This window comes from Plecotus auritus (genome assembly GCF_963455305.1).
Source record: "Plecotus auritus genome assembly, chromosome: 5".
Taxonomy (NCBI): Eukaryota; Metazoa; Chordata; class Mammalia; order Chiroptera; family Vespertilionidae; genus Plecotus; species Plecotus auritus.
The window spans coordinates 107,682,843-107,707,852 of record NC_137776.1 but is presented as its reverse complement, the minus strand read 5'-3'; the positions used below and the strand labels follow the sequence as shown (position 1 = coordinate 107,707,852).

Below are 25,010 nucleotides of genomic sequence, written 5' to 3'. Positions count from 1 at the left end.
TCTCTCAAACCAACACCATTTCAATGAAGAAGAGTACAAAACTACATAATGGCTGATTCCTTCATTGCCTGTCTTCACTGAGATGATGACTTAGAGTCTATTCCTTCTCAATCTTTCAAGGATAAGGAGCAGGTCGTTACAACTCCTCGCATCCCCTTCTTCCTTCCTCAATAGTACTTGGCCCAATCCCTTGCTCAAAGTAGTTGCTCAATAAATATTTGTTGAATGAATACACTAATTAATTCCATAGCACAATTCATACAAATGTAAATGGGTATAAATGAGCAAAATGCAGAGAATGATTCAGCTGTGATGGTCCTAAAATAGAGGGCCTTATAGAATTCAGAATCTGTAATGATATTATAGCATTACTAGAGGCCCGGAGCATGAAATTCGTGCATGGGGGCGGGGGGTGTCCCTCAGCCCAGCCTGCACCCTCTCCAATCCAGGATCCCTCTCACAATCCGGGACTGCTGGCTCCTAACTGCTCGCCTGCCTGCCTGTCTGCCTGATTGCCCCTAACCACTCTGCCTGCCAGCCTGATAGCCCCCTAACCACTCCCCTGCCAGCCTGATTGACACTTAACTGCTCCCCTGCCGGCATGATTGTCCCCAACTGCCCTCCCCTGCCGGCCCAATCGCCCCCAACTGCCCTCCCTTGCAGGGCTGAGGGGACTGGGGGACTGAGGCTGGATGAGGCAGGGCTGAGGGGACTGGGGGACTGAGGCTGGATGAGGCGGGGCTGAGGGGACTGGGCGCTGCCATTTTGTGGCTATGGGCACCGCCATCTTGTGAGGGTGTGGCAGTCCATTAGCATATTCCCTCTTAATTGACTGTGGGTGCCGCCATTTGTGAGGGCGTGACGGTCAATTAGCATATTCCCTCTTTATTAATAGGCTGGATTGGGTATTCAAAGATCAATGTCATCAATTAAGCAGCAGTGCCAAGAAAGTAATCTTACTTTCAAATTAGAACTTGAAGGAACAACAAACCCCATTGACATCAGGAACAAGATGTTTTTCTTTTGTGAAAAGTACACTGCCAACCAAATTTTAATGGTATAAAAGTGAATTACTGGAAAAATGAATTCAGTATGTGATATTACACAATTAGAGTGAATTTACCCAGCCTAACTTCTCAGCTTTTCAGACTCAAAGACAATGAGACTCAATCTATGAACTGACTGGTGAATAAAGCATTCTAAGAGAACTGTTCTTTTAGAATATAATCTATACTAAGAATCAAAGGAGCTGAATAAAAGACCAAGAAAATAAAGTGAGAAATCCTTTTTAAGATAAGGGGGAGGTGGGGGGGCAGGACATGTATACCACTATATGGGGCCATTCAGATTTGTTCTGGCCTTATTTGAGGAACTTGAATATCAAAGAGAATCAGAATACTTTTTAAAATTCTTTAGAAAAATAGAATATAAAAGAGCTTTACTGTTTCCAAAGTTCAGGTTGGCATTTCATGACATTTCTCTCCTGCCAAACACAGTAAATAAGACATAAGCCTGTCCATTAAGCAAAGAAATGCCTAGAAATAACTAAGTAAGCTGGGGGAGGAGGGAAATCAAGAATAGCTATTATAACAACTCATTATAAATAGCCTTTCATCAAAAGCCTACAAAAGTGAGATTCAGTTAAAATACAAAAAATTTAGTATTACCAAAAATATCCACCATCTGAAACATAGCATTCATAAATTACCCAATAAAATATCATAGAAATGACTTTCAGCAGTACTTGGACACAGAAACCAACAAACCTTTTCATATAAAGACAAATTTCAACTTGAGTCATAAACATACAAAAGCTACTCTACAGTTATAAAACACTGAATCCGTATCTCAGACTAAATTTAAGACAAGCAAACAGGAAGGGACAGAACCAAGAATCACAACTAACAGATTAAATCTATGTTTAAAATTCATCAGAAAGAACTGCAAAGTAGAGTCAATGATCTGAATACCTTTTTTGGTGCAGTATCCATGAAGAGCTATAGAAAAAAAAAAGAGAGAGAGAGAGAGAGAGAGAGAGAGAGAGAGAGAGAGAGAGAGAGAGAGAGAGAAGGGCGTAAAACTTCCATACAAACTCCAGAATCCAGATGAGACATACACATTCCAGTTCAATATCCTTGTATTTAAGATGTTAAAATCAATTTTATCTTGAAAAATGCTTACAAAGGTAATCCCTGCCTAATACAGAAGTCAGCACTTCTAGAAATTAAGTGACTAACCCCAGAAGCTAAAAACCAAATCATGTAAAGAAACAATTTTGGGAGATTTTCGTTATCTCCTGCTGAACCAACAGAATCTCTAATACAATCTCTCCACTTCTGCCCACAACAACCCCTGCACCTACTTACCTCAATCGTAAAGGTGCCCGTCCTAAGTGAGGAATAGCTTTGAAATATTCAGATAAACCACTCTGGTCATGCTTTCATTTCAACTTACAGATAATTATAAAAATATTTTTAATGTGAAGGATCTGAAAGGATTTACTAAGATTAAAAACATTTCTTAGCTAGGAAGGGAAGTCAAAACACTGGCTATTAAAATTATTTTCCCCCAATATAATAAAAAATAGATTTAGAGATTTAATTTATTATTTATGTACAATACCCACACATTTCAAATAAATTGGGCCTCTATGCTACACATTAAGTATGGAAAGGCCTTTTGAAAGGAAATTTCTTTTACCCCACTACCACCAAGAAAATGCCATCTGCCAGTAACATGCACCGCCAGTATAAATCTTTGGATCTGTGTAATACTCTCTTAAAACGGATGTACTAGAGCAGTGGTCGGCAAACTCATTAGTCAACAGAGCCAAATATCAACAGTACAACGATTGAAATTTCTTTTGAGAGCCAAATTTTTTAAACTTAAACTTATTCTAACGCCACTTCTTCAAAATAGACTCGCCTAAGCCGTTGTATTTTGTGGAAGAGCCACACTCAAGGGACCAAAGAGCCGCATGTGGCTCGCGAGCCGCAGTTTGCCAACCACTGTACTAGAGCACAGTCATGCTTTATATTAACCCCTCTAAAAACATTTATACTCTCAGTAAATAATTTAATATATTTACTTTCTATAACCTTCTACCTGATGCTCTCCCATGAGGCCTTTGCATCTTTGCGAAGACCCCCAATAAGCTTAGCTACAATTTAATACCAGGCAACATACAAACTCCTTGGTATAATATAAATATGTAACAATAGCTTCAAACATGAAGGAATGGCTTGGGTTTGTTCTTCCTCTGTGCCACTCCTCCTCTGCTGCAGACAAATACTGAGCCAGCCTCCACTGGGGCCACAAAGGGCACGCTCAGAAGCTGAGCAAGGGACACAGCGTTTTCACTGCTGTTTCACGGAACCTTCTGTGCAAGGAACTGATGGGGAAATGTCTACTTCTGAGCTACAAACTCCCAGCAGTGCCGGTCCCAGTCTGCCTTCCAGCCCTGTCCTGACACACTTGGAATGCTAAGGAGATCAATGGAGCCCTGGCTGTCCACAAGCACCAGGCCAGTCACTCAACATGCAGCCCCTTCCCTTCAACCTCCCTACAACTCTGAGCAGTTTTTAAACAGATGGGGAAATCGTGGCTCCAAAGGTTATTAATAATCCAGCTCTGTTCAATCCCCGTGTGGGCAGACACAAGCTTACCTCATGCCTATCCACGAGAATTAGCTCTGCCTAAACTTTACCCATCAAAGTTTTCCCTCCCCAATGATTTCAAACACGGAATGGCTCCTCTACACATTGGTTCTCCCTCAGGCCCTCCAAGTTTTTTCCTCACTTAACACGTGAAACAAGCTCTATGACAGCAGGGACTATCTCCAGCAGTGACCTATTTTTAGCACTTGAGGGGGAAAAAAAACCTGGCTGAGTATTCATTCACATTTGTTGAATGAATGAAATATCAGGAAAATCTTGGCTGTGATGACAGCCAATTTGGAAAACAGCATGAGCTCTGCAGGACCTGAATTGTGTACTTAGTTTGCTCATTTCTCCAAATTCCCGATGTTAATTACTCATCTCTCTAAATTCAACTTTACAGATACTACTTTTGAAGCATCTACTATGACACTGTCTACTAGCCTAAGTAGCACAGGACTAATGAGTAGATGTTGAACAAACCACTTATGTACAACTCTGTGAAACAGCTTTATCTGTCGGAAAGAATGGAAGTCAGGTAGTCATAAATTATTTCGCATCGATTTGGCCAAAATTACTTATCTCTGGTCTTGGCTTCTTCAGAGGGAAAAGTGAGTGAATGGTTGTGAAATTTCTAGATGATCGCCTGAAATTCTTTCAAAAAACAAAACATCTGTCCCATCAATTCAGAAATCCCCAGAGACTATCTCAGAAACTTGCAAGAGCTGTCATTCCATCCTAAAAATCCACAATGTGGTTTCATCCCAGCCTTCCCTAACCCCAGTAGGAACTGGAGAAATTCACTCTCATTTCAAGGCACAGAGAAGTTAGAGTTTGCACTGACTGGCAACTGCTGGCATTAGTACCACCTGTATAAGCCAGTTAATCCACTTCCCTTCCTCATCTGTATGTCCAACCCTCTTTATGTCCATTGAAGCAGTAACATTAAAACTGTTAGGTTTTTGTGTATACTGTTGGAATGCCTGAGGAATTATACTTAAAGCAGATAACATGACACCATCAGAAGTAAAGATTTTGAAGAATGAAGCACATAAATCAAGAAAATGAATTCACATTATGCACAAATTTAAAAGTATAATTCTCTTCCTTTTTATAGAAGTCATAAGCAAGAAGAAAAACGAATAGGACATACTTTGATCAGCTTCTGTTATTGAAACTCAATAATCTACTAAATGAAACTTGTGAAGAAAAATGAATTTATTTCCTCTTGAAACAGTGCCCCAGGTAACAGCATTCCTTTTCTAGCAAGAAAATATACTTTTATCACTGCAACCAATGAATATGCATGACTGTTTTACATAGTGAGCATGCAATAAATATTTCTTAAATTAATGAATAATTTTCCCCATCTAATGATGTCTAGTGATTTTTTTTTAATCCTAAAAAATGGGGGTGGGGTGTGTATTGTTTAATCATATTTGATGAGTATCCAAGACACCATTAATCAGTTCTTACAAATGACAATCCTAACCTCGATTAGAGCTTCTCCAATAAAATGATTTACTGTTACTCTTTATAAGGTAGAATATCATAGCAGACACTGAAAAAAAATCTTTTTCTTATATTTAAGACAAACGACCAGGAATCTTTTTTAGCTAGTAGTTATAAACTTCCTTTACTAGTCAAGAATTTAAAGAACAATTAAGTAAAATAAATTGAGGTTCTGTACCAACAATCAATCCTGTAAATTATCGAACAGATTCCACAGTGCTATAATCTTTAAAATTCTTTTCCTATATTAATAAAGAGGAGAGGAGAACTAGCACTGCCGTTTATGGAGAGCCCGGTTTAAGGGACATGAATATAGAGATCAAAAAGATTAATACTTGTGGCCACAAGAAGGTTCATACGAAAATCAAAATCCTGACTGTGCCCAAGATTTTTTCCTTTGGTATTTCTCCCATCTTGAATTATCTACTTCCAAATTCAACTGAAAAGCCTCCTCACTCTCCTTTCTCCAGCTCTCTTGACTGGTAACAATGAATTCTGATCATAGCTTTACTCGGCAGCTTATACTACTGTACTTATGACCTTCCTTCCACATTGCACTGCAATTGCAACAGGAATACAGCTCAGGTAAAAACCCATCTCACTGCACGTGGCAAGGACTCAGTGAATGGTCAATACAGTGTGATGGGGTCAGTGTCAGAATAACCCCCCATCAGTCTGCTCCTAGTAAGAGTAAAAATTTTAGCCCAGTATAAAGAGGTGGCTGGCCGGACACTGAACAACTGTGACAACAGAACAAAGAACTACAGGAACAAAATAGGCATTAAGCATTCTATATTGAATGTACACACATGAACTATCCTGGAACCAATACGACTTCAACTTACTGATAAAATAGGCTGCAATAAAAATGACAAGGGACTAAAGTAAAAAAAAAAAAAAGTATTTAAGGGCAGAAGTGATACTGTGCATTAATCTTTACAAGCCAAACTCAATAGGAAAAATCATCACAATCTTTTAAGTGCTGGCAAGAATGTGGAGTAATTGGTATATAGCTGGTGGGAATAATGGTGGTACAGCCGCTTTGGAAAAAAGTCTGGCAGTTGGTCAAAAGATTAAACATGGAGTAACCATGCGATTAAGCAATTTCCCTCCTATGTATATACCCAAAGGAACTGAGAACATATGTCCACTCCAAAACTTATACATGAATGTTCATAGCAGCGTTATTCATAGTCGCCAAAAAAGTACACTGATGAATGAATAAACCTGTATGTACTTTGACCAGCCTCTTCACTCTATTTTACTCTATAGATAGTCACACATGTGGGTAAACACACTGATGCTACCATAGCCATTTGCAGTAGGACTGGAAAACCCCCAAGGTAACCATTTATTTATTATCGTTAAATAAATCACACCTCAGCCACACAATGCCATAACATGCAGGCATTAAAAACAGGACTGCTCTAGCGGGTATGACACAATTTGTAGAAACACACATATGCATAGAAAACTGAAGAAAATATTACCGGGGAGGGAGACTAACTATATCTACCTCCTCCGGTAATGTTTGACTGTAAAAATGTGCAGGCATTGCTTTTTAAGTTCAGGAAGCAGCGAGAGAAAAACAAGTTGGCAAGAATGGGACCAGGCTGCCATTTGCTGAGAATGAGGTCTTATTTTACAAGCCGAATAAAAAGTAGTCCACACACTGCACCCCAAGTCACTTTATTTTGTCTTGTATATCACACCAAAACAGACTGATTTAGTATCATTTTTTCCAGGAAGCCAAGACTATCACTAAGGAACACCTGGAGAAATCGCAGGGAAGGCTAACTCCCTTACTTCCCTGGAGTGATCTTAAACTGAGACCGGAACCTTCCATTCATCTGGGCTTGTAAGCCAAATAACAGCACTTTGATTTTTTACATGGCACCAATCTTTTCCTCAATATGCTGCTTGTGATGTTTTCTGAAGGTATGTTAAGTCACTGGTCACTGTCTCAGGAAAGCCAGACTGCATTTTTTTCTCAATGAAGGAGGAGGAATATTTACTCCCATTACTTTGTTGTAAAAAAATTCCTTTTGCCTGACCAGTGAGGCTCAGTGGTTGAACGTCGACCACAGTTCAATTCCCGGTCAGGGCATATGCCCAGGTTGGGGGCTTGATCCCAGAGGGGGAGCCTGCAGGCTCATCATTGATGTTTCTATCTCCCCCTCTCCCTCTTTCTCTGAAATCAATAAAAATGTATTTTTTTAAAAAAACAACAAACTTCCTTTTTGACTGGAGCCAACCTAAATGTTCAGCAGTAGGGAGATGGCTAAACAAGCAATAAACATATGTACATTTAAATCCCCATATCCTTTTTCATGGTTTTAGGTTTTAAAACCAAATCTACTTTGACCTAAGCATTAATTAAAAGCAATGAAGCATAACAATCAGTCTGCTAAGAAATAGTGTGAAGAACAACTCGCAAAACGAGATTTGTATCCTACCATGCCTGGGTATGGTAGAGAATATCGTGTGTATGTACTCAGTCACCTTCTAGGAGTCACAAGGAACTAGGAACATGCATTGTCTCTGGGGAGGGATACCAGTGGCTGAGACCAACTTTTCACTACATAATCCCATGCACCTTTAGAAGAGTTCTGGACCATGTAAGTGCAATACTTGCCCTAAAATTAAATGCTAGTAAACAAAGTTCCTTTGAAGAGGTTTAAAGAACAAAGGCATAAGGAATGTGTGGATCTCTCCCCCTCCCCTCCCCCAGCCCTCCTCACGGGCCATCTCCGGAGTGTACACTGTTGGGAGGACCAGCGCGCTTCCCCTCCTACACTGCAGGTACCAGCAGGGGGCAAGAACTTAAGGTAACCACTTCCTGCTTACTCTCTGTTCCCAGGGGCCACCCACCAACACTGACAAACGTTCCGCTTTTTTAAAAAAAAGAACCTTAGTTTCCAACTGTCCATCAACCTAGAATATACTAATTTCTACATTTATGTGTTTGAACACTTTCAAAACTAATTTTCTGACCACTCCAGCTCACCTGGTGCCCCAATGGCTAAGGGCGGCAACAGTTTATAAAAACCCCAGGCATGCCAGGGTTTACACATTACACACCACATTCAACAGACTGCAAATTCCCTCAAAACTGTGGATGGCTGTGCTGTTTAGTGTTTCCTCACCCTCCATCCCATGTGATGCATTCACAAGCTTCAGTGTCAATCCTGGCAAACCAAACAGCTACCAAAATCGATGTATTAGCTTTCGAGAACTGTAGAATCAGCACTAATAATAAAACAGCTATCAACGGGCTGCTTTTCTATCTGCTGTGTCTGGATACGATTGCTCACAAGTGACAACTCAGTGCATTCAGCACACTGACGGTTCAAATACCATCCACGTGACTTGTTTCTTGAAGCCCGGGAGGGGAACGACCGCGTGCCCACGCCGGGGAGGGGGCGTGCACATAGGACCAGGGCTGGGAGAGGGCCGGCTCGTCAGCCAGGGCACGCCGCCCTAGGCGGGGCTCCATTTCCTACCCAGCAGCAGAGGTTTGGCACACGGCACACAAACAGCTCCCCTGCGGGCATGTTCTGCGCGTCCGGGGAATCCTCTGGGGCCACACGGAGGTTCAGGCTCCGGCAGGGAACCCCAGGAGGTGGTATCAATCCGAACTTAGAAAAAGCCCGAGGTGCCGAGCTGATGTCAGCCATTTAGAAAGGTGACCTCGGCCCACCTTGCTGGGTAGGAGGGAGTCAAACAGATCAAGTTACAGCTCACCACACACACGGACTGCAACTAGGAGGGGCCGCTTCCCGGGCGCCAGGCTCGTGGAGGGAGTGTGGCGGGCTGGGGCTTTGGTGGGGGTGGGGGTGGAGGTGGAGGCGCCTCCACTGCCTGGGGGGGAAGAGGGGAGTGGCTAAGACCCCCGCGCAGGGTGCTGAGTGTCCCGGGCGCCTCGCCACGCATTGGTCAGCCGGCTCACCGGAGATGTTCAGGTACAGGTCATCCTGCTGGTCCAGGTGACGCTGTTCCTGCGACGCGGAGCTGCGGCTCTTCTTCACTCCCAGGGAGGACAACGAGCTGCGCCTGGAGCAGGGGGGCGCGGTGGCCCAGCTCAGCTGCCTCTCGCTCTTCCGCTTCATGGAGGCGGCCGCGGCCCATCAGGGGGCCACCACCATGGTCCCGGGCTCCCGCTCGCCCACGGAGGCCCCTGCCAGCCACGCGCGTGAGCTCCCGGGGCACTGGGAGCAGAGTGGCGCTGCGGGAAAGACGGGTGCCCGCCGAGCCGGGCAGGAGGCGGCCGCACAGGAGGAGGAGGAGGAGGGGCCAGGCCCACCGTGCCTGCCCCTCTCCCTTCTGCAGCCTCCGCGGGACCCGTGCCGGAGCCCCGGCTCCCGCGCCTGCAGCCCCTGCCGGCGCCCCACAGCCCGCCCCCAGGTGCCGGCAGCCCGCGCGCTGGGCAGAGGTGAAGGAGCTGCGCGGGCGGCTGGGACTGCCTCGGGGAACTGCGCCCGCCCGCCGTGGACGCCGCAGCGGAGGGACGGGTGTAGGGCAGTCCCAGATGCCTGGGGACCCCAGGAGGACTGTTCCGTAGAGCTTCATTCACAAAAAAGGGCCCACAACCCTCCTCGGCCGCAGACTGAGGCCTTTCATTGGTCAGTGAGGCGTGATGTCACAGAGAGGGGACCTTTCTACAGGCAGGTACCTGGTGACGCCATAAAGAAAAGTCTGTGTGGTTCCGCCAATCAAAGGGGGGGACCCTGTCAGCGCCCCAACTTTACTGTTTCTTCTGTGTTCCCTGTGTGCCTAGACCCCAGTTCCTAACTTCTTAGTGAGTCACCGAAGCTTTACACAGCCCTAGAAACTCCAGTTCTTTGGCACATGTTTTTTCGGTTTTCCTTGTACTCGCACCAACTGGAGGACTTAAGCCATGGCTTCTGGCTTGGAATGATGAAGTTGTCCCCCACTACATAGACTTAAGGTAGCTTTGGTTTCAGAACTAACCGACTGTTTGTCAGCTGTGCTTCTTATCGACCTCGTATAGCATTCAAAAAGATTGCTCCAATTGGTTAGAGCGTCCTCTAGATACACTATGGTTGTGGTTGGATCCCTGGTCAGGACATTAGAAAAATCCTCCAATGAGTGCATAAATGGGTGGAACAACAAATCACTGTCTCTCTCACTCTTAAAAAATCAATCTTTTTATATATATATATATATATATATATATATATATATATATATATATATATATATTTTTTTTTTTTTTTTTAAAGAATAAGCAAGGGCTCCTGAAGTATGGTAGCAACCATACTTGGGTAAAAACTGCTGTTTGAATTTTAACGCTGCTATTCTGGCTTCTGCACACACTTACTTGCTTAAACAATAGGGTAGTTACCTCAGCACATAAATCCATCCCACATCACAAAGGTTATTTTCCTGTGCCTGTGGACCAGAACCACAGGAGACTGATTCCCACTGACTCAGTAGCTCCAGGAGTTGAAACTGCAGACAACTTTCAGAGATTATTAACTTCGCTCAATTCTGCTTCTGTACAATCAGCTTTCGCATGATAGGTCCACATTCCAATCCGAGGTCCAGCAGGATGTGGCTGGGGGCTCGTTTAGAACAAAGGAAAATTTTTGTGGTTTAGACCTTTAAAAGGACTGCCTACACCTGAAACGGCAAACGGCACAGTCGTGAGGGTGGACTCCACCTGCGTGTGGTGCTCTCGCGGCCGTCCTGGCCAGCTCAATAAATCCTTGCCTGCTTTTTTTAATCAATCAGCAGCCTCCGGTGGTCTTATTCTGACTCCAGGGTTCGACTCCACAACACTCCTTAAGGAGTGGATAAAACTACAGTGGAGACACCTCTTATTAGTTCCTCATCTCGGAATCCAGCACCTGAATTAACTCAGTAATTTTTTAGACCAGTTACTATGTTTTTCTTACCTAAGGTGTCTACAAGTCAAATTATTGTAATATTGAAGCAAGTGGCAGATTTAATCCTTGAACTTTTATCTTGCAAACTGTAGTCAGATCCCTTTGTTTTTCTTCTGGGTTGAAATAACGCCTGATCTTTCTGGAACTTAACCAAAACTGTCATTTGGCAGGGCCTTTAAACAAATTTCCATGATAGCATCTAAAAGGGTGAGAAGATTGGAGGATAGTCTTTACATTTCATAGCCCAAAATTATACACCTTGCAAACTATTCCTAATTTTTGGCCAGCATATTCCTAATTTTACCCTGCGGTTCCACAATCACTGCCAGCTTCTGGAAGAGGAAGGTGAATTGAGTCAGTCCCCCAGGAATCCTCTCAAAAATGCAAATTTTAATAGTTTCCTCCCGGGTGGGCTATTTGACTTCTATTGTCGAAGGCCTTTATTTTAAGCACTGCTAATTAAGGAGGAAAGGGGGCTGGGAGTGAAAGGTTCAGCTCCAGGGGTCCTCAAACTTTTTAAACAGGGGCCAGTTCACTGTCCCTCAGACCGTTGGAGGGCCGGACTATAGTTTAAAAAAAAAACGATGAACAAATTCCTATGCGTACTGCGGGCCCGGGACTAGTCGGCCGCTAAGCAGGACAGGCAGTGGCACCCGGCGGGCCGCATGTGGCCTGCGGGCCGTAGTTTGAGGACGCCTGAGCTAGACAGTCTCAGTGGAACAGTCTGGAAGTAGAGATCAGCCACTTAGACCGAAGTTAAAGTGTCATATCCATCTGTCCCCTATTTCCCATGAGGAAGTCAGTGAAGGTCAGAAATTAAAAATGGTCTACATGTTTTGTCTGTAAGGGCAGCAAAGAAGTTAGTGACTTAAAAGCTGTCAAGTGCTGTGCGAATGACTTCAATAAGCAGGAGCCTGCAGCCCCAGGTCCATCCTGTTTTGACTGGGAGGAGACCTTTCACCCTGACCTAGGGGCTCAGCAGTAGAAAGGCCACCCTTTCCCAATCTACCTGGGATTTTATAAGAATAGGTCTTTTGTTTAACTGAGGTATAATTGGCCCATCACATTATATTTGTTTCAAATGTACAATGATTTGATATTTGTACATATTTCTAAATGATCAATCACCACAGTAAGTCTCATTGCCATCTCGGTAGGTCTTGTTCTAAGTAACTATTACATGGGAGGGGTACTCTTGGCTCCCTAGAATGACACTCTAAGTATTGGAGACTGACTGACCTACATGTCAAACTCCAACTAAAGTGCTGAGAAGTTCATTTATATCAATTTGCTTTTCTTTCACCTTCAGATACAGTGTTTGGGCTAGAAACTCTAACAAAATGTGTTTTCAATAAAAGAAAAATTCTAACTACAGATAATTATACTATAAGCCTTTTTTTATTTTACAAATATATACCTTTACGGTTTTGTTAGTATAACATCATTAAGAGAAAAAGTACATGATTACACTTTATGCAGAAAGATCTTCCATTCTTGAGAAAAGAAAGTCCATGTGCTAAGTATACATATTAAAGTTTGAAACCCTATTTATATTTTGTTCTTAGTTCATGTTTACATAGTGGCTAAAAGTATTATTTCTTACAGATACTTGTTTTGTTGGGACACTTTCCTTGAACAATTGGGAGGCTCCCCACACTTCAAAAAAAAAAAGTGACCTCTTAGCTGAGAATTTGGCCACAGGAAATGTAGTTTGCATGGTTGGTTGGTGAGTTTGCTGCTCATTGTTTGACCATTGATCATAGAAATTTAGAGCTTGGAAGAGCCTTGACAATATTTGGTCCAAGGCTGTCCTTTCACAGTGAGGACCTGGGGCCCAATCAGTGGCAGAATCTTAACACTTCAGGATTCTAAGTTGTTTTTGTCTGAGCTCAGAGAACAGATGCATCTTGTTGTGATCCTCAACACTGTGGGCAACACACTGAAAAGCAACAAAAGGACAGGAGGAATTCTAGGTAAAATTCACGCTGGAAGGAAAATAGTTATGGAGCATTTTCTTGAATGTATATTTCAGATAAATAATATTCTGAAAATTTGAAATCTTACCTGAGATTTGTAGAAACTGGTCAATAGCTACATGATGCTAAAGTTTCAAAAAGTGCCTGGCTGGTGTGGCTCAGTAATGGAGCATAAATCTATGAGTCAGGAGGTGACAGTTTGAGTCCTGGTCAGGGCACATTCCCAGGTTTCAGGCTTGATACCCAGTGTGGGGCATGCAGGAAGCAGCCAATCAACGATTCTCTCTCAACATTGATGTTTCTCTCTCTCTCTCTCTCCCCCTTCCTCTCTGAAATCAATGAAAATGTTTTGTTGTTGTTGTTGTTTTAAGTTTCAGATGGTAATATAAATTTTAGGATCAATGGGTTACAGCTTTTTTTTTCTTTAAATTTTTATTTTATTTTATTGATTCCAGAGAGGGAGAGGAAGAGAGAGCGAGAAAAACATCAACCCGACCCAGAATCAAACCAGACCAAGAATCAAACTTATGACCTTTCGGTGCTCAGGACAACACTCCAACCAACTGAGCCACACTGGCAGGGCTGGATTACAGCTTTAATTATGTATATCTTCAAACAAATTATCTTATTTGTTTAAGGTCAAAATTCGATAAAAACTAGAGGGATTAGGTGGCAGGCATATGGGGAAATGGACACACTCTAAAACCTTCTCTAGCACATCTAGAAAAAGTGGTTGTGTTTCATTGGGTATTCTGGTAATCTCAGCATTAATTTGAAATTCCCATGTTCCTGACTCTGAGACTGAAAATCTCTTAGAATTGTGAAGAGAATGTAAGGACAGAAAAAAAATGCCTTTCTTTTTCTTTGTTGTGATCATCCACAATTTATGAGAAGCACCTGGTAATTAAACCCTAAGACTGTTAGCTGCTCTGATTCAAACAGCCCCTCTGTTCAAACTGCAAGACAAGATAAGATACTTTCAAGGCTACATTCCTGCATACCTCTCCTCCCTAAGGATTTAATGACTGGGGAAATCAGGACAGGAAAGTTTCCAGTTAGTAGAAGGGCTCTACTCCCTCCCTTTCAAACCCAAGCTGCCCCTCTTTTGAATTCTTTGTAACTTTTGCTCTAAGAATGTTTTACTGGCTTGTGAAGATGCTGATAAAGACACCTCCCTAGGACATCTGCCTGGACTAAAGAAAGCAAACAAACCTTTCCAAAGACAACCCCCCTGATGTCTGCTCAACTCCAGCCCAAAAATCCCCCTCCCTTCTAGCAACAGCAGCCATTACCCTTTAAAAGAGCAGGCCACAGTTTATTTCTTGCCTTTGTACTGATTAGCAACGCACTGTCCCTTTGCCTTCGGGAAAAGTAAAATAAACTTTCTCTCTGCATCTATCTCTTCTTTTAGTAGTGAATTCTTACACAGCCAGAGTCACGCACAGGCCAAACACCCTAACAGGGAAGAAAATGGATATTTATTGAGTTCCCGTCACATGCTGGACACGGTGCTGGGGCTTCACACAAATGACATTAGAGGTTATTGTTCTCATTATAGGTGTGGAATCCCTCATTTGACAGGTCAGGTCCTTAAGTCAGATCCTGCAGTGAGTTTGATTTGAAAACCTATGACTCTTTCTTGGTTCTAGCACCATTCTCCACAGGTTGAGAACAGAGTTTAAAGGGATCTCTTCTTGCAGGTGAGTTTTTGAAATTGAATAACCTCTACAGCTGTGTAAATGTCATGAGTTTTTATTAAATTTTTTGGACCTCAGACCAAACCCTGTAATTGTGGACTTTAAAAACAATATTCCTGCTCTAACTGGTTTGGCTCAGTGGATAGAGCGTTGGCCTGCGGACTGAAGGGTCCCAGGTTCGATTCCGGTCAGGGGCATGTGCCTTGGTTGTGGGCACATCCCCAGTTGGGGGTGTGCAGGAGGCAGCTGATGGATGTTTCTCTCTCATCAATGTTTCTAACTCTCTATCCCTCTCCCTTTCTCTCTGTAAAAAAATCAATAAAATATATTTAAAAAATAAAAAAATAAAAAAAACAAAAATAAAAAAAACAATATTCCTGATATTAATTTGATTTTTTGCTTTTGTACACTTCCACACAAAAAGTAAAATAACAATGGAATGGGTGGGGAGGGGGTGAACATTCTAGTTATTTTGAGACTTGTGATCAGAGAACGACTGAGAATGCTTTTGAGAAGGCTAAAAAGGGCTAATTCCAACGTAACCCTGATATTTGGGGCTAGTGATCTGAATCCAAGCCAGCAAGCTCAGTGAACATTCCTGATAACCTATAATTAAGTCCCTCTCTCCTTCCCAGATACTGGTCTTGCAGAACCTGTTACTGTGAACAGTGCACTGCCCCGGAGGGAGGGTTATTAATGCTGGTGCCAGGCCAGACCATCAGATATGGCCTGGAGATCCCCAACACCTGGGGGCCTTCTTGCAAGGCCTGCAAAAAGGACTGGAAGCATAATCCATGTTTGTGGGACAAAGACCACAGGGAGGGAGATATAAAGGAAAGCACCATGCGTGTTCCTTCACTCAGATTTGGAAGGCTGTTCCCTGAGTCCGCTGGTGTATTAAACAGTGTCCCTCCTTTTTCTTAGAAGCATCTTTGGTTTTCTTTGGTCTTCTGCAATAGCTGGTTCCCTGATCCCAGGAAACCAACCGCGCTTGTCTTTTTTGGCCTCCGGTGAGAGGACAGGGCTTGAGGCCCGGGGGCGCGGGATAGGACGCCAGAAGGCGGGCCCTGCTGATTTTAGCAGAATTGAACTGGGGGACTCCTGGCGCTCCCGGACCTCAGCCTAGGACCTGGCCAGCATCTGGAGAAAGTGGATGGACACTTCTGGACCTGTCGACAGAATCGGTACCGTAGGGGCCCCAGTCAGTCAGACCCATTCCAGTGAGTGGAAGGGAGAGCTTGATCACCTCCCCGGAAGTCATAGGACTTCATCAGTTAAATTGGTCAGGAATCGGGTGGACTGTGTTTTTAAACTCTGAGTGAATGTCTGGTGAAAGTGTGTGAGTGTGGAGGGAGGGGGCCTGCCCTCTCTTATCCTTTGTGTGGCTCCACGACCTTGGTTATGGAGTCCGAGTGGGCCCCAACCTGCGGTTCCGCGATTTGCCATATGGCATAACGGTGACTCACCCCCACGTGGAGGTGACCAGGCCCGGGGTTTATACAGGTGCACCTTAGCTAAGACAAATCTAAGCTCCCAAGGAACACGGCTAGGCGGGCATCTGAGTGAGGATCTGTGAAAACAGGTCACCCCCTCCCTTGTCTGTCTCTCGTCACCGATCATCATGGGGTCGGGACAAAGTAAACCCACTGTTCTCAATTGCATGTTAAAAAAATTGGAAAAGGGTTTCAATGGAGACTATGGTATTAAAATGAACCCCAAAACACTGAGGAAATTCTGTGAAGTAGAATGGCCAGCCTTCGGGGTCGGCTAGCCCTCGGAAGGCTCCTTAGATAAGGGACTGGTCGGGCGGTCTGGAATGTAGTCACAAAAGACCCTGGACACTCAGATCAGTTTCCCTACATAGACAGCTGGTTAGAAATTGCTCAAACCTTGCCGCCTTGGGTCCGGTTCTGCGTGTGTAACAAGAGACAGAGTAAAGTTTTAATAGCAGGAGTGAAGAGGCAGGCAGGGCAGGTGCAGGCTAAGGAGAGACAGGCAGGGCAGGAGCAGGCTAAGGAAAAGCAGGCAGGAGAGGAGAAAGCAGAAAAGAATCAGGCAGGAGAAAAGAAACAGGTCCCTCAGAAGGGAACCCAACCCCCTGTTCTGCCAGGACCCCCTGAGGAAGTCCCGCCAGTTTTACCACCTCCATATGTGCCACAGGCAGCACCAAGTGCTCCCCCCCGCTGGTCTGGAAGGTCCGGAAAGTCTGAAAATACCACCCCACTCCGTCTCTCCTCAACTGGGCTCTTCAGAGCCAGTTGGGTGGCATTTGCGTTCAGCCGATCAAGGGCCCAAGCCACAACCGCACGTCAGATGCCTCTCAGGGAGATTCGGGGTGCCCAAGTGCTTGGTGAAGATGGGACCTTGCAGGAGGGAAGGCCAGTCTATTATTATCAGCCCTTTACCACAAGTGACATCCTGAATTGGAAACATCACACCCCAGCTTATTCTGAAAAACCTCAGGCCATGGTAGACCTCCTAGAAACGATTTTCCAGACCCAGAAGCCCACCTGGGTGGACTGCAAGCAGCTCCTTTTCACGTTCTTTAACACTGAGGAGCACATGAGAGTACTATCAGAGGCTCAGAAGTGGCTCCAGACCCAGGCCCCGGCAGGAATATTAGATAGAGACAGATGGGCAAGGAAGGCCTTCCCAGATGAGGAACCTGATTGGAACCCGAACTCAGAAGACGCAAGGGCCAGGTTAGAAAGATATTGGCTGGCCTTCCTCCAGGGGGTCAGGGCCGGAGCCAGGAAGCCCACCAATATGGCTAAAATCTCTGAGGTTTTCCAGAAGCCTGATGAAAGTCCAGCAGCTTTCTATGAGAGACTATGTGAGGCATACTGGATCTACACCCCCTTTAGACCTGAGGCCCCAGAAAATCAAACCATGGTAAATGCCGCTTTTGTAGGCCAAGCCCAGCCTGATATCAGGAGAAAATTACAGAAGCTGGAAGGGTTTGCAGGAAAAAATGCCACCGAACTGCTGGAGATAGCCAACAGGTTTTCATCAACCGAGACAGTGTGGCAAGGAGGGAGGAAGAAAAGAATACAAAGAAGGGCCAATATAGTAGCAGCGGCTTTTAGAGGCTCAAGCTCCCAGACAGATCAGAAAGGGAAGCATGAATACAGACCAGGAGGGAAAGGAAGAGTGAGCCTGAGACGAGACCAGTGTGCCTATTGTAAGGAGACAGGACACTGGAAGAATGAATGTCCCAAACGACAAAGTAAGAAAACTGGGCCCCCTTTTCCACCCAGTCGCTATCAACCAGAACCACTCAAAGCAGATCTCATTGGGCTAGCAATGGCTGATTCCGACTAGGACAGACCGGGCTCTTTTCAACTAGGCCCCCACGAGCCGATGGTCAGAATGAAAATTGGGGGCCAGACTGTGGACTTTATGGTTGATACAGGAGCTGTGCACTCAGTAGTCACACAGAAAATAGCGCCTCTCTCGGGAAAGGAGGCCACCATTACTGGAGCTACTGGGGATCAGACTTGTAGACCATTCTGCCGCTCTCGCCGATGCTAACTTGGTGGTCATCAAGTAATTCATGAATTCCTGTACTTGCCAGACTGCCCAGTGCCTCTAATGGGTAGAGACCTTTTAGCCAAAATGGGTGCAGAAATCACTTTTGCTCCAAATGGCTCAGCATGGCTTCACCTAAGTGAGGAGACCTCCCCAATGATCCTGTCCCTAGCAGTGCGAAGGAAGGAAGAATGGAGACTTTATAACCCCTAGTCAAAGGCCTCACCATTAGAACCTGAATTAGAAAAAGAATTCACGCTGGTCTGGGCTGAAGGAAATTCTCCAGGCCTGGCTAAGGACCACGCCCTGGTGCTGATTGACTTAAAGCCTGGGGCACAGCCTGTTAAAATCTGCCAATATCCAATTCCGAGAGAAGCATGCCTAGGAATCCAGGTCCACTTAGACCGGCTGCTTCAGTGGGGACTTGTTCAACGATGCAGCTCTCCATGGAACACGCCACTCTTGCCTGTCAAAAAGCCTGGGACTAATGACTACCGCCCTGTCCAGGATCATCTATGGGCTGTTAATGAGGCTGTTATAACCCTGCATTCAGCACTGCCGAACCCCTACACGCTTCTGGGACTCATCCCATCAGAGGCGGAATGGTTTACATGCCTAGATCTGAAAGATGCCTTTTTCTGTCTTAGATTAGCTCCTTCCAGCCAGCCTCTTTTCGCTTTTGAATGGGAAAACCCAATTACAGGGGCCAAGGAGCAGTTCACCTGGACCAGACTGCCACAAGGGTTCAAGAACTCCCCTACTCTTTTTAGTGGAGCACTAGCATCTGATCTGTCTAAGTTCCCAGGACAGGATTTGGGGTGTGTTCTACTCCAATATGTAGACGACCTCCTACTGGCTAGCTCCACATGAGTTCAGCGCTGGGAGGGAACACGAGCCCTTCTGAGACTATTAACTGAAACAGGTTATCGGGTGTCTAAGAAAAAAACACATATTTGTCAGAAAGAAGTCAAGTATCTAGGCTTTCGGATCATCCAAGGGAAACGAAGGCTAGGGACTGAAAGAAAGCAGGCAGTATGTGCCATCCCAGTCCCTAGCACCCAGCAGCAGATTCAGGAATTCCTAGGAGCGGCAGAGTTCTGTCGAATTTGGATCTGAGGGTTTTCAGACTTGGCTAAACGTCTCTATGAAGCTTTAAAAGGAGAAGAGAAGGCACCCATCAACTGGGGTCCTGAACAGGAGAAAGCCTTCATCACCATAAAGGCAAAGCTCACTGAGGCCCCAGCACTAGGGTTACCAGATGTGACTCGAGACTTTAATCTTTTTGTTCACGAGAACAGCGGGGTAGCCCTAGGAGTTCTAACCCAGGAGTTTGGACCCTGGCAAAGACCAGTAGCCTATCTCTCCAAGCAGATTGACCCAGTAGCCTCCAGGTGGCCCCTATGTCTCAGGGCCCTTGCAGCCACTGCATTGTTAGTCAAGGAAGCGGATAAAGCTTACCTTAGGACAAAAGTACCTCATGCTGTTGTCACCCTGATGGAAGCAAGGGGGCAGCACTGGCTGACTCACGCTCGAATGACTCAATATCAAGGCCTGTTAAGTGAGAACCCGCGGGTATGATTAGAAGCAGTGAGAACTCTTAATCCTGTCACCTTTCTACCCATTGCTGAGGGGGCCCCTGAGCATGATTGCCTGGAAGTCCTAGAGGAGGTTTATTTCAGCCAGCCAGATCTAACGGACAGGCCCCTGCCAAACCCGGACTTGGTATTGTTCACAGATGGAAGCAGCTTCTTAGATGAAGGAAAAAGACGAGCCGGATATGCAGTGGTATCAAACTTAGAGACAATCGAGGCACAGGCCCTGCCTGAAGGATGGTCAGCACAGAGGGCAGAACTTTGGGCCCTTGCCAGAGCCTTAGAACTCCGTAAGGATAGCGTGCCAACATCTACACTGACTCGCGCTATGCCTTTGCTACCCTGCATATCCATGAGGCCATATATAAGAAAAGGGGCTCTTGATGGCTGGAGGAAAAGGAATTTAAAAATCAGAATGAGATTTTAAAGTTACTAGGAGCAGTCTGGGAGCCCAAGGAAATAGCTGTCATCCATTGCAAAGGTCACCAGAAAGGGAAAGACTCAGTATCAGAAGGAAACCAACGTGCTGATGCGCAGCCAAGCTGGCTGCTAAAGAACAAGTGGCACCTTCACAGATCATGTTGGCCCCCGAATTACCTGAACCTCCAAAGTACACTCCTCAGGAAGAGGAATGGGCCCAGCAAGAAGGGGGCAAGAGAACAAAGGAAGGCTGGTGGATACTCCCAGATCATAGGGTCTATGTCCCAGAACAGTTAGCCCATAAGGTAGTCCTCTAGCAGCATGAACTCACTCATTTAGGGAAGACTGCCCTAGAAGCCTTGTTAGGCAGGTACTACCTAATTGCCCGTCTTCCCTCCTTGTGTGCCTCAGTCTCTCAACGTTGCCTCCTCTGTGCTCAGAACAATGCCAAACAGGGTCCTGTGGGACCAATAGGAGTTCAGCGCTGTGGGCAAGCTCCTTTTGAGGACTTAGAAATAGATTTTACAGAAATAGGGCCTAGCAGAGGAAATAAATACCTGCTGGTTTTTGTTTGCACCTTTTCCAGCTGGGTCGAGGCATATCCCATTCGCACGGAAAAGGTGAGAGAAGTCACTAAGGCATTGCTGAAGGATATAATTCCACAGTATGGAATGCCTCTGACCATAGGGTCCGATAATGGCCCAGCCTTTGTAGCAGAAATAGTACAACAGGTAGCTAAGGCTTTAGGAATTAAATGGAACCTTCATACAGCCTACAGGCCTCAGAGTTCAGGGAAAGTAGAACGCATGAACCGGACTCTAAAGCAGACTATGGCTAAGCTATGCCAAGAGACAACCTTACCCTGAACAGATATCTTGCCTCTTGTAGTCCTGCGGGTACGCTGTGCCCCAAGGGCCAGGGTAGGTTTCTCTCCCTTTGAAATTCTATATGGTAGCCTTAATTCGGCCAAAGGGAGATTTGGGGGAAATAGGGAACTTAGAAATCCAGAAACAACTACAAGGACTCGGAAAAACTATCTTTGAGGTCCACAGATGAGTTACTGACCGACTACCCATCTCTCTAGGAACAGCCGTACATCCTTATAAACCTGGAGACCAGGTTTGGGTAAAGGACTGGAAAAGGGAGCCCCTCACGCCTATCTGGAAGGGACGTTATCCAGTCATATTAACCACCCCCACAGCTCTCAAGGTTGCAGGACTGAACACCTGGATCCACCACTCCCGGGTGAAGGCAGCCCACCAGCCGAGTGATGCCCAGCCTGAGTGGAAGGTGACCTCTGACCAGAAACACCCCCTGAGGATCACTCTCAAGAAGACAGCGGATCTGGCCGATCAACCTGCTCCAAGGAATTTAGAAATGCCCTGCTGAATTCTCCCTAATACTAATCTTTCTTTCTTATCTCCTCCCAAAGGTAATATGCTCTGGTATTTCTGGATAATCATTGGTTTTATCTTTCTAATAATTCTCATTTTGTCTTTTTATGAGTGCCACCGGAACCCGAGGCTAGTACCAGGAGGAGAACTCATCTGCCCTTGCTGAGACACAGAAGCACCATAAAATTACTGCTTCCCACACAGCAAGGAAACAAAGGCCTCATCATGAATTGTCATGCCATCCTTGGCTACATCTGCCTTGCAGTATTAGCCTTAATACTGCTCTTTGTCCTAGTGGTTCACTGTTGTGGACCCCCAATGAACAGAAATAGAGGGAATAACATGCTTCCACTAATAATATTAGCTAGCACATACTTGCCTCCCATAGGGACCACTGCCACGTGTCCTTGCTTAGAAACTCACTACCCAAATATGCTAGACCGGGTAGCCTATGGGAAAGCCCCATCAAGCCAGATGTTTGTTAGCTATACTTATCAGCCTGCAGCAAGTTACGACTCCACTACCAAATGCACGTGGGGGGCGGGGATTGTATTGGATGGAAAAAATGATAGGACCTGTCATGGCCAATGTGCAGCTAATTAATGTTGCTTCTATTTGTTTCAGCAATACCCAGGACAACATCCAACAGGTCGCCTCCCAGATGAACTATGCAACTCTACCCTCAAGGCTGAAAACACCACCTGGTGCTCCCCTGCAGGAACATTCTACGTGTGTGGAACCGCTGCTTGCCTCTGCCTCCTGCAAACTGGATGGGAATTCCTTTAAACTTCAGAATTCCCTACAAACCCCTCACGGGATGCTAACCCCTTGTCATCGCCCCTTTCCAGCTGGAAGCAGTTAAGAGCAGTCGTCGTCCATGTTCACCATAACATCCCATAGTCATTGTACCACAAGGCTAAGAGAAGCTTGTGGGACAAAGGGGGGAGGGGTAATGAGAAGGCTAAAAAGGGCTAATTCCAATGTAACCCTGATATTTGGGGCTAGTGATCTGAATCCAAGCCAGCAAGCTCAGTGTACATTCCTGGTAACCTATAATTAAGTCCCTCTCTCCTTCCCAGATACTGGTCTTGCAGAACCTGTTACTATGAACAGTACACTGCCCCGAAGGGAGGGTTATTAATGCTGGTGCCAGGCCAGACCATCAGATATGGCCTGGAGATCCCCAACACCTGGGGGCCTTCTTGCAAGGCCTGCAAAAAGGACTGGAAGCATAATCCATGTTTGTGGGACAAAGACCACAGGGAGGGAGATATAAAGGAAAGCACCATGCGTGTTCCTTCACTCAGATTTGGAAGGCTGTTCCCTGAGTCCGCTGGTGTATTAAACAGTGTCCCTCCTTTTTCTTAGAAGCGTCTTTGGTTTTCTTTGGTCTTCTGCAACACTTGCACCCCAAAGTCAAAGAGGCCTGTGCCTACAGACTGAATAAGCAGTACAGAACTCTTTCTCTCATTTACCTTTTGAGAAATGCTGGCATGCATTTGACATGTAGTCAGATATTCAGTATGTCAGTGGAACAGAATGTAGTAATCTGGGAGAAATGGAGAGAGATACATAAAGATCAGCACATTCATGCTGTCCTTGGCTAAACACTTCTACGAAGACTGAATGGATACTTGTTGTGCTCATCCTCCTGATTAGCTTCAGAAATCTAGGTCCTATTTTCTGATAGTGGCTTTTTACCTCAAAGATTCTTTTGTTTTTCCAAGATTCTTGAGTAAGGAATTTTTCTTTCTCTTTCATTTTATCCCAAATGACCAAATATCTAAACCTGTGACTGTATATTTTATTTTAAATGAAAGGCAGAAGTATGTAAGTTCTCCACCTTCAAACCCCACCTCAATCCTGCTCCCATAGATAACCACCTTTAACAGTCTGTATTTAGATAAGATTTAAAAAAAATTGGTTCCTGCTATGCATATTGTTCTATGCAGTTGTTTTCATTTAGTACTGCATCTAGAACATTTTCCTTGTCAGCCCTTATAGCCACTTTGTTCTATGGCTACACAGATTTTCCTTTTATGTTTTCCATGATTTATTTTCCTGTGGATGGACACTGAGGTTGTCTTGAGGGGAGTGGGGATGCTATTACAAACCATGCTCAATGAATATCTATGGGAGATGGAATTGTTGGATCAAAGGGTACTCATTTTTTAATTTGGATAGAAGGAACAATATTTGTTAGTACTTGTTTCCCCACACTCTTGAAATCATTGGATATATAATCAGTACTTTTAAGTTTGAGATAAAAAATTATATCTCGGACCGATCCAACAAGATGGCAGCATAGGTAAACACCTGAACTTGCTGCCAAGCACAACCATATCAAAACTACAACTAAAAGACAAAACAAATATCATCCAGAACCACGGTAAGGCTGGCTGAGTGGAAATTCTACAACTAGAAGGAAAGAGAAAATCTCATTGAGTCCGGTAGGAGGTGCGGAAGTGAAGTGTAGAGGTACGGAGGCGCATGGGAAAGGGGCTAGCACAGCCGTGGGCAAACTACGGCCCGCAGGCCGGATCCAGCCCGTTCAGCTGTTCTATCCGGCCCGCAGAGCCGAAAGAGCGGAGGGTTCTCTTGCTCTCCCCTCCGCTCCTTTACTTTGAATTTATATTAGTTCACACAAACACTCCATCCATGCTTTTGTTCCGGCCCTCCGGTCCAGTTTAAGAACCTATTGTGGCCCTCGAGTCAAAAAGTTTGCCCACCCCTGGGCTAGCAGCTGGGTACGCTGTTGTCTTTTTCAATCAGGAGGGAGATACAAGCTCCCAACTGCTCTGAACTTCTCTTCCGGACAAGGCTCTGGAGACCCAGACTCATATGGAGAGAAACTGGACTGTCTGGCATCTGGCTGGAACGGGAGGGCTGGCGCTCAGCTATTGCTGTTTGCTCCACCCTGGTGATTCCCTGAGACCCCGCCCCACCCAATTTACAACCTCACCCAAGCTGTGCGCAGAGGCTTTTGCATATGAATGGCCTGGCCTTTTGCAATCTAAACCTAACAAACTGTAGCTGGGTCAGAGAGCCCCAAAGCTATCAAAAGAAGGCCCAAGGCTCCACAGCAGCTTGCACTGCTTCAAAGCTGGGCCTCATCTGGATACCTCCAAACCCCAAACAAAGAGGAGGAATCTGCAGATCTCTCTGTAGCTCCTGCTGGGTGGCTTCAGGCAGTGACTGACTTTGCACCTCCTTGGAGATCCAAGAGCCAGTGTACCCAGTGGTCAGAGTGAGACCATCCAGATTACAACTCTTCACATCCATAAGAGACACACTCGGGGGGCAGACTCAGTGAGCACCAAAGCCCC

At 45.2% G+C, this 25,010-nt stretch overlaps 1 protein-coding gene across 9 annotated transcripts in view; it reads right to left on the bottom strand.

Annotated features, from left to right (window-relative positions):
• The window catches only part of CDC14B (cell division cycle 14B), a gene marked incomplete at its 5' end in the record, with an annotated part of 139,132 nt that overhangs the window by 77,635 nt on the left and 36,487 nt on the right, over positions 1-25,010 (bottom strand). For 7 of the 9 annotated variants that reach the window (XM_080670803.1, XM_080670811.1, XM_080670809.1 and 4 more), the window contains one exon: positions 9,118-9,277. The exons of 1 other annotated variant lie outside the window; for it this stretch is intronic. In XM_080670803.1, the coding sequence (XP_080526929.1) occupies positions 9,118-9,277 (160 nt within the window). Of the gene's footprint in view, positions 1-9,117; positions 9,287-25,010 lie in introns of those variants that run through there. One more of the 9 variants, XM_080670806.1, reaches the window with a different exon arrangement.